This window comes from Aptenodytes forsteri, unplaced genomic scaffold (genome assembly GCF_000699145.1).
Source record: "Aptenodytes forsteri isolate BGI_AS27 unplaced genomic scaffold, ASM69914v1 Scaffold248, whole genome shotgun sequence".
Lineage (NCBI taxonomy): Eukaryota > Metazoa > Chordata > Aves > Sphenisciformes > Spheniscidae > Aptenodytes > Aptenodytes forsteri.
Genome location: NW_008795935.1, coordinates 101170 through 112142, shown reverse-complemented (window position 1 = coordinate 112142; position 10973 = coordinate 101170). Strand labels below are relative to the sequence as shown.

General features: G+C 37.9%; 1 protein-coding gene across 1 annotated transcript in view; it reads right to left on the bottom strand.

Moving 5' to 3' along the window:
* Positions 1-10973, bottom strand: part of CDKAL1 (CDK5 regulatory subunit associated protein 1 like 1) — a 396152-nt gene that overhangs the window by 306764 nt on the left and 78415 nt on the right. Inside the window, 1 exon segment of the mRNA XM_009285096.1 lies at positions 1926-2022. Coding sequence (XP_009283371.1) covers positions 1926-2022 — 97 coding nt within the window.

Here is a 10973-nt window from a genome sequence, read left to right as displayed (position 1 = left end):
GAAATCTTTCTGTAATAAATACAAAACTACAAATATTTTTCACTAAACACTGGTTGTAGGTACCACAATGAAGATGAAGAGGCTAATTTCCAGAAATTACGTTAGCTAAAAAGGAAAGTTTAAAAAAAAAAGGAAAGAAAAAAATGATAAAAAAAAATAAAAATCAAACTTCAGGTCCTGCAAGTTTCCTAAGTTAAATTCATCAAAACTGAATCATCAAATTACAGTCTTGGTCAAAGGACAGTGACTCATTTTTTTTCCCTCTGTCTTCATATGTGTCAATATCATTATATTCACTATAACGACCAATTACAGATCACATAACTATGTTGCCTCTGAGCCAAGAGGAAATCCATTCACCATTTATTTTTTGTTTTTCCCATCCTGCTACATGGAGTAAGTTGTACTTAATTAGTTGGAGTCTTAGATCGTTCTCTTGCATATATTTGTGTAAAGTAAGACTGCAGAGTGGAATAGAAAGTGTGTTTCTTCCTTTAAACTGTAACTAGCAATACAGTATTATCTATACAGAATAGTGTGACATTTTACAGCCCCTAAATATAACTTCTGGGCACTGAGTTAATTTATAGGCATTAACGTAGCTGAGAGTGGCAGCTGGGGAAAAAATTGGGAGATAAAACATTTTGAGTGACAGCAGTAATTAATTAAAAATTCAAATAGCACAAAGTCCATCTTTAAAAAGAATTCCAATAAATCAGTTAATGAAGCCATCTTCTTCCTAATTCCAAACAAACTATTATTTTAATTCTAAATTACTTTGAACAACTGCACCTTGTATGATCTTCTAATGAAAGTGAAAGCTTTGGAACATTTTTGTTGTTGTTGTTCCTATAAAATCTTAGTAGTTAATGAAGCCATCTTCTTCCTAATTCCAAACAAACTATTATTTTAATTCTAAATTACTTTGAACAACTGCACCTTGTATGATCTTCTAATGAAAGTGAAAGCTTTGGAACATTTTTGTTGTTGTTGTTCCTATAAAATCTTAGTTTCAACCTGAATTCATGATACTGAAGTGGAAACATGTTGACCTCTTTACATTTTTAACGCAGAAATGATGCTGCAGTCATCTGCTCTGACTTAACATAATACACGACAGCTTCACTGTAATTCTCACACACTGAATCCAATGACAGTGCTTCAACTCAAACATGCCTTTTACAAATTCATCCAGTTTTAATCTAAAGGCTTGAATAATGAAGAATCTTTGTTAGCTTGTGCTTTGACTCCTGGATTTTCGTGACTATTTTACAAAGGTGATTCAATTATACAGTGGCACTTCATCCCAAAGGACACTGAAGACACTTTACTAACTGAATGAAGTCAGCAGCTCTCTAGTTACCTTTTCAAGGTAAAGCTTGGTAACTGTTTAACAACTCAGTCACCAGTGGATTTAACTCTTCAGACTGCCTCAGATTTAAACAAAATACTCATTGCTATTTGCCATTCTGCTTAATAGCGTGAAGTGAAAAAAGAACCACCAAACCCTCAGCTGTGTCAGTGTAATTTATATGCTCTAGTCTTTTACACTTCTTCCACTGAGTTTAACAAAGGGTGTATTTCTTTGTCTTAAAGCAAATAAACTGTAATATTTTAAAGAACATGGTAATGGATATCTTCATCATCCTGGATGAAGCCTGGATATTTTCAGGCTACAAAGGGCACTGGAACTCAGCTGCACCAACAGCATCCCTTTCCTCCTCCCCTCATGCCACAACCAAACCAAATCACCCTGGATGAAAGAAGGCTTAAGTGCTGTGTAACGCAAGACGACTAACGGGGGGACCAAGCTTCTCTGCTGCTTTTTCCAAGAGAACGGCAACAAAGTCTATATATTGACATTGACCTATTGACCATTGACCACGTATGAAAACCTTTGGTTTCTAACTGATAAAGATACATACCCCTATAATACTCAAGCCTTTCAGGTAGTCCTGACGAGGTTGGGCTTGTGGCACACAGCCTGCTAGAACCACTTTCTTCTTCCCTTCTTGGGCTTTCCTAAAGAAGGACAGACAGTGTGTTAATATTTTCAAAATTGATTATTTTCAACTTCCAAGTAATCATGTTGTGCATGTGACACGGGGAAGCAACCACAATGAAAACATTCCCAAATGAGAAGCAATTTGTACACATTTGAACCTCAGAAACCAAACAAACCAACACACCAAAAGAATGCCATATGAAGCTATCAGGCTACAGCACACGTGGCTCTATCTACAGAGACCATTACCACTGTGTATCTTGGATAAAAGTACAACCTTGAAAGTCCTAATCAAGTTCAGTTAACCTTTATTTACCACAATGGTAGCAGAGAACCTGGTCAAGAAAGGTGGGACAGAGATATTAAGCGCAATTGAAGAAATGTTACACAGAATGCAAGGGACAGCCCATGCAGATAAGAACCGCTAGCTCAAAACATAAGCATTTATGTAGTACCAGTCAGAAATTACCAGCTACATCAGTCTTCTGATGTTTACTTAAAAATGTTTATTTACTTTTAAATGTACATTTACTTAAAAATGTTTAACGAAATGTTTACTTAAAATCATATTGAGCATTTTCAAGCTTTAACTGCTTCCCTTTGGCAGAGAAACATTTGTCTGGATATTAACTTACATAATTCCTTAGCTTTGATGCTACCTTAGCACCAAGTAAGAAACCAAAACACTAAGATTAAATGGTTAACACTGCTCATTTCATTAGTAATATTTTGACTCACTTTGAATTCAACACTGAATATCAAGCCATCACTGAATCTTGAAACTACAGGAAGCCCTGAACAAAACTATCGGCTGCATACAAAACAGTGAGATGCAAAACCTGCTTATGTTCATTAAACTTTGAAGATCATCCATTAACACATTAACCCAACACGACTACTGCATTATAATGTGCAAAACAGTAAAGAGGAGAAGCACTGAATAATTTTAGCAGATTTGCTAGGTCTGACATATTATGGGTTGCTCTAAGAACTATCTTTCACAGTTGCATGCTGTATGACAGAAGTCTGCCAGGAGGTTGTGAAACTGGAACCTTGTAAATCTGTATTTTCTCCAGCAATATACGGATTCATGAAGTGTTTACTGTTACGTTGGAACAGGCTAAGACATGTCATAACATTTTTCAGAAAAATTATCTTATCCAAAATACACAATCGCTTAAGACAATTTTATATTCTTCAGCTTGCTTGAGCCGCCTCCAAGCTGAATGCACTAGAGAAAGTGATGTTCAACAAGCACAAGGATGCTACACTGAGTATCTGGAGATCTCCAGCAAATGCAAATTTAACAAAGAAAAAAAACCAGACTGGTACCACACACAGTTCCACTACTCAGTTTTCGCTTCATACTCATAATATGGACAAATTTATTTACAAATTATAGCTCAAATGAAATCTCACAAGGACACATAAATTGTAATATTAAAGGAGATCACAGGCCATCTTGCCAAATACCTTGTGCTGGCTGCTGCACTAGAACGAGCTATTTCGAAGGAAAAAAATTAAATATCCTATACACAGACAAGTGTGAAATAACAGGAAAATGTATTACACCTATTATCTCATATCTAATATACATGCAGCAAATCTCTGTAAGATATTCAATTTTGTTTTAGTGGGACTTTCAGGAAATCTTCAGACATTCATCATACAGAGCCTCATTGGTCCTCTACTTGCATGCTAAGGTGTATAATATAAATGCAAATCCTTTCATCTCTTCCTTGATAGTATTTCTGTGGATAAAGAACTATGATGAAATGTTAATTTAGTATATTTCTTAGGCAGGGAACCTAGCAACATGTCTCCAAAACCTGCAATCCCTCTTCTCTTTCAGCAGTAAATATTTAAGGGTTTTGCAAAACTTCAATAGAGGTCACCTACTTCTACATATCCAAGTAAAAAAAAGTCCTACTTCATGCATCACCTAAAAATGTCACATAGCACCATGTGACACTCCACTAACTCAAAGGATAAAAATCACTACTTATGTAGTCTAACAGACTCAACCTAATGCCTCAAGGCAAGACAATAAGACCTGTCTCCAGCAAACAAAGCACACATCCCTAGGCAACTCCGCATCTGGTATAATCTGCTGCAAGCAACAGCCGTCTCCATCTACTTGAAAACCTGTGAGCGCTACAGAAGAAAAAGCTTTTATTCAAGTCTTTTTATCTGGGAAGAAAAAAAAAAAACAACAAAGTTTCCCTTGACACATTAAATGGCATTTTAATGTTATTTCACAGCTTTAACATTTTGCCATATCTTCTGGGACTATAACTGGAGCTAGGGGGAAAAAAGTTAAACTGAATATTCTTCATAATAAGCATTGCCTTCATTTAACTTTTTTAAAGTTGTACAGATCTCTATATAATAAAGAATTTTGTACACTGAGATTTTTTTGCTTCAAAATGCAATTAAGTGGAAATGTCAGAAGTAAATTTTCAATCATAGTCAATTTTCATTACATCCATAATACACTGTACAGTCCATGAAACCCACCATAAATGAAAAACCATTGTAAGGAAATTATGAAAATTTTTTGCCTCATTTTCAAGAAACCACTTCTCAAAATATGCATTCCAGTACTATATTGTCACTCCCTTTTAATATTGTTTAATGAGCCCTCCTCATATTAACAAAAGCCTACAAAAAATTATTCTTCAGAAATCTAGTTAGCACGGCAACTGTATTAGAAAAGCCTTTAGCCTTCAAAAACATGAATAGTAATGAGAATAATACCTCATGGAATCTAGTAGGTGGCATGAATAAATACATCTTCCCTTTTAGACACCCTTTATATTTTTCAATTACATGAACCTTACCTTGAACTTTCAGTTTAATTGATTCAGAAGACATTTTCTAGAAATACACTCTTTTCTAAAAACTACTTGCAAGATATACATCTGAATAGAAATTTAATTAGAGCAATTCTTTTTTAAAGAAAGGAATTATTCGAGCTACTTCCTAAGTAATGGGTGGGGAACAAAAAACAAGTGAGAAACAACAGGGGCATGAAAAAAAGTACTGCATGCAGTAGAGGACTCATACAAGACCTGTAGTGAGATCATAGATTATACTCCATTGCAACTCCATTGCATAGATACAGCCATTGCAACTATAATTGTACTATCAGACTTAATGAAATATATTCCATGTATTCTGCTTTTTACAAAGCAAATTTGAGAATGTGACTAGGATGGGGAGAAACTTCTGCCTTGCTTATGTGCACTTCTACTTATGCTGTTAGAAACCTGCCCAAACTGGAATATTCTGCTCACAATTTTATGTAACATGTTGTTGCATGGTTCCTCTACTTCTTTTTTTTTGAGCTCCAAGAAAAATTTGGTCAGTAACGCAACAAAGAAAGAAACGCACTCCCCAAAAAAGCCCCTTGTAAGTGTTTGCTACATCAGCACTGTGTGTATAGCAACACTGCTGGATACCGTGGCAGCCAGTGCAGGAAGCTGTACCACTTTTTCATGACTCACGCAGCTACTCAGGTGGAATCACCCCAGGAAAAAAGTTAGGGACCTTTTCCTGAGGTTCAAATCTAAGGAAAGCAATAAAAAAGAAAAGAAAGAAAAAAGTGAAAGCAGAGAAGATGGGCTAAGTTCAATGGAAGACAATCTGTGACATCGAAAGTAATTGCTAACTTGCTCTTTGCTAGAGAGAGACAAGAGAAGCCAGATCATCACTGCTCACCTGCTCCCTTCCCTTTCCATAAGCAGAGCTGCCCACTGGACCTTTATAAGCTGTGAACTCTTAAGTGAATGACTCTCAGCTTTCAAAGAGCCACCATTACTACTCACCAAGGTATCCCAGCTGCACAGGAAGGCATGGCAGGCATCTGAAATCAAAAGCAGCCTATTCTGCAGGGAGCAAAGCTGGCAAACTACAGACTGGTCAGCATGAAACATGCAATTTGTGAAGTGTTGCTCTAGTATCAGACATGTGAAACCACGTATTATAGCTACAAACCCCAAAATTTTTCCTCCAAAACCCATTGTTGGTGGAATTAAATAATGAAGAAACGTTTAAATGATGAGCAGAAGGCTGCCTGCAGCAGAAGGACTAAGTAACAGTCAAATAAAAGTAAGAGAAGAAGCAAGAGCGGAATTTTCAGCAAAAGCAATAAATTAGGGAGAAAAGTGCTTTACAATGAGCTTGTTAAGTTTTGCATTGATAGTAGTTGGGAAATGTTCATAAAATAGTAAGAGGAACTATTTCTTATGCTAAAGTACAAGAAGAAGTATCTTTGTTATCTGAAATGAAAATGGAAGTATTTCAACCCGAATCCTACTAGGCAGATGACAACTGACCATACTCTCAAGTAAGTTTTTACATCAATGAGCTATTTCCACCAAACACAGTACTCCCCTTCCCACTGTTGTATCAGCACAAACCTGGCGACTTTCACATTAAGATGTGTATAGTTAAATCGAATTGTGCAATGCACCAGTGGAGTCTATTCATGCCATTCTCATGGCCTTCTATTACACAAAATCCACAACACCCCTTATCAGGTATTTTAGAAAGGTGTGAAGCCATAAATCAACGGGAGGTTTGTGTCTAGAAATGCCCAAAGAAATGTTAGCATGCATGAAAAAGTTCTGCTAAGGCAGCTCTAGCCGAACACAGTATGAGCTGGGTATATGATGAGATCAGTCTGCCAAAGGTTATAAAAAGTAAAATTGGGGAGATACTACTTCCCAGGCTGTAGAAATGATGTTGTGATGTCTCTGGGGAAAAAGAAATGCTATTTGGCTAAAGATTCAAACGTGTGAAAGATCTTCCAACTGTCTCATCTGCTGAATTAATCAGCAGGAAGCCACAAGTTTTAAAGAGAGCACAACATCCCTGGAATGAAAAGATGGTGCCTGTATAGCATCTGGAACACATTCCTGAAAATCCATAAAATCACACAGCTATTTTCTGTTTGAAAAATTACAAATGGTAACTTAAACTGTGGCTTTACAGGCTTTGAGCCAATCTAATGCCTCATTACTACCCAAAGGCTTGCTTCCCATCCTCCCTGTCTGCTATTGCTGCTCCTACCTTTCTCCAACTCCAACCCCTCCTCTTTTTCATTTCTGGCCATCTGGTAGCACTCCTCCTCTGCTCCAAGCTCTGCAGCTCACTGGACCCTTCCAGGGCCCCATTTAACTCACTGACACAGAGAAACCTATTATGTTGAGTTTGGGGTTTTTTTACCATTTTATTCCACTAAGTTAGCTCACGGGAGAAGGGCTGCAGTAGAGCCAAAACAGAGGTCAAGGGAAACAGAAAAAGAGAAGGACGTGGGAATTCCTTCTTTCATCTACGGTGAGCTTGACAAGTCTCATGAAACCTTTGAGGTCGCAATATGTTAAGCAGCATGGGTGAATAAAAAGCAAAAAGGGTGTAAGAAACGCTTATACATGCTGTGCTTTCAAGGTTAGGGACAGCCCCATAGTCAAAGGCGTGTGGAAAACATGAGGAAAGCTTGTCAACATTATTAATTAGAGAAGAACCACTCGAGTCTACTTAGGCCTGTCAGCTTCCCTGTACGCTTCCACAGCCCCCAAAGAACTACCATATTTTCCTTGTGAGGCATGTGAAGATGTAAAGTTCATTTGAGGATGCTTATGCTAATTACTGGAGTTTACTAAATTGCTCTTTGAGGACCAATCTCTAGTAAAGCAGCCCTCTAGTTACCATGCTGCATCCTCTAACTTGTCTCCTTTGGCAAAAAACATCAGGTAACATGTAAATACTCCAGGGGAAAAAAGTTGCACGTTCTCCTCTTGACGAAAGCAAGCATGTCTGTTCTGAAAATACTTCGAACAGACATAAATGCTTGCTCCATCAGACTCCAAACTGAGGTTGTAAAGATGTGCTCCAAGCAAAAATAAATAAAAGCATAAAAGTATCCTCCTCCAACAGAGCTTTTCATAGGAGGTGAAATGTCAGCTCTGAGAATAACCCCAAGACTCGCATGCTACATATCAAATTATTCCCTAAGTTTCTGAGAGGACATACCCAAGGAAGAAAAAGCGTATTTTATCTACATTCAGATATTCACAGTATCTGCATGAACAGGCGTTACACTTCTTGCATCTTTCCCACTCTTAGAAAAAACGCATTTGAATGCACTACTCAAACTTCTGCTTTTCACAAGTACAACAGATCCATCCAGGCTTTTATGGCAGACGCTTGCGTCCATCACACTCCAAAACAATGGGTTAGCAGCTGCTTCCAAACTATGGGGAATTTTCCCAACACAGCTTATTGCATTAGCTTTAATATCTTGGTTTGAATGGAAACTTGTTTTCATCCAGCTACTTGGCATGCAAGTGAAGTGACTGCAGGTTTGTCGGCAAAAAGCAATCCCATTTTAAACTCTAGATCCAGTCAGATCTGTGCCTGAGTTTTACTCAAGTTTTCTGTAAAATGTAGGCAGCAATTAAAGATGCAACAGTTACTCTTGGGCAGTCATTACTCAAACAAATACAGTATCTTAGTGGTGATGATGGTCTTGTCTTCCTGCAAATGCTTTTGAAGTAACAGTACAAAGATTTTATCAAATTGAAAAAATCAGACCAGGATGTTTTCAGGAGGAGGATGGGATGAAGGAATAAATCCCAAATCTCACCTTGGAAATGTGTGAGTGTAGTAAGAAGGTAGACTTTTCTGCTGATCCATCACTACAGTTTTAAGATATGACAGACACCTCTCCTCTGTTAGTTGGTACTATGAGCTGTGAAGGGATATCCAGGCATTTAATACTTGCAATTTCCACATGATTTAATAAATACACCATCTGCCTTCAGGTCAAGTACAAAGCACCATTAAGTAGTGGAAGTGAGCAGTAAGCCTTTCACTGAAATTCTGCAAAATTTAATCCGATGTAAAGGAAATTTACATCATATTTACTTACCTCTGGTAGTTTTTGTAGCCCCAAGCAAGGCTCAATTGACCAACATCAAAGGGGAAGTTCTTTCCCCAAGAACAGAGATCTACCAGGATGGCCTTTGGGCAGGCTAGCCAAGAATGGTTACAGGCCAGCTGCTGTCCCCTCCACATGATTAAGAATATCAATTGAAAAATCAATATACCATAACTTTAAAGCAAATCTGCAAAACCCATAATTGAAAGTTATCGGCCCTACAACAAAAAAATTGTTTTAAAAAGGAAAGTGTAATTAATGACAATCTGTTGCTCAAAAAAAAAAATCATCTTGGCTGGTGGTGAACAGATTTTTACTTGTTTGCTAAAAAGTATATCTATATATTTTAATTTTTTTTCTCATTATTGCTAAGAAGTCAAGGGGGTTTTTTTCCTGTTTATTTAAAAGATTGAGGGACCTTGCCATACAACAGAAAATACTAGAAATTCAGTACAAAATTTCAAACCAGGAGGAGTTTGCCCTGCTCCTGACACTGTATTCTTAACCAGGACGTAAACTCCTGATCAGATGCCATAGCTTTTGGGCTACTGCTATTCAAATTAAAACCCTTCCATCAAAATGATAAGCACTCTTGAGTAAGCTTTTCCCACAACTCAATTCTAGACCTGCTTGCTGACCTGCGGAGGAATGGGTTTGAATTTCTTGAAGCAGGAATGGGACAGAGGCTTTGGGGGTTGTATTTTTGGCCCTAACCACACTTGAATCAAACTTTCTTACTTTATTTGGAGTGCACAGGCTAGTGCCTTAAGAAGAGACCAAGTTCAAGAAATTTCATCTAGAAAGCTCTGTGATTTAGGTGCTAACTCCAAAACTTGTTCCTATTTCTATCACTTTCTTTTTTTCCTTCAGTGTACAAAAAACCTAACAAGATATTCTCCCTGACCAGTGGGTTTTATAGTGGAAAAAGTACACTAACTACATGGGAAGTTATTTCTAGGAATGGCAGGTAAATTAAAGATACGCAGGGAGAGAAAAATAATTACTTCTCTAGTCAAGAGAAACATTCTTCCAAAGAGTATTTCTGAGTGGAAGGAAAACTAAGGTGCTTCAGCTCACTCTGCAAAAGAGTTTCTCTCCACCGAGTATGAAGGAGCCCAGGAAAAGAGTTTCCTGTGCATCAAGTTAGAAGTTTGGGATACTCCCCCATGGGTAGTATCAGTGATATTAAACACACAGTAAGGCATATAGATTTTGCTACATCCCTCTCTGTTAGCAACAGTGTTTGTCCTCCTAGACTGTTAAACAGCCTGGGACCTGGCAATCTGCAAAGGGGGTATCAGACCAGGTGCCAGCACACCCACTCACCAGTTCAAACCTCCCTCCACCTCTAGTCAAGTGAACAGTACAATCTGCCAGGACTTGTTAGACACCATCAAACCTTCACTAGCTAACAAGGGTGACATTTATGGTTTGTAGAAGATATTTGCTAAAACATTGTGAAATAATTTATTTCTGCAATATTTCGCAACTGTTTAGGCTCCTACCGTACTACTTCAGATAAACTGGTAATGTATATGCCTTTGCTGCTCTACAAACTTTAGTTTTTATGAGTTGTGGTTTTAAGCACATTATTCATAGGATGCACTGCTATGTTCCTGAGCTCTTTCACTGTTTTCTTACAATCATAGAATCAATAGTTTCGGTTGAAAGGGACCTTTAAAGGTCACCTAGTCCAACCCCCCTGCAAGGAGCAGCAACATCGTCAACTAGATCAGGTTGCTCAGAGCCCCGTCCAACCTGACCTTGAACATTTCCAGGGATGGGGCATCCACCACTGCTCTGGGCAACCTGTTCCACTGCTTCACCACCCTCAGTGTAAAAAACTTCTTCCTTATATCTAGTCTAAATCTATCTTCCTTTAGTTTAAAACCATTACCCCTTGTAAACAGGCCCTGCTAAAAAGTTTGTCCCCATCTTTCTTATAAGCCCCCTTTAAGTATTGAAAAGCCACAAGAAGGTCTCCCCAAAACCTTCTCCTCTCCAGGCTGAATAACCCCAACTCTC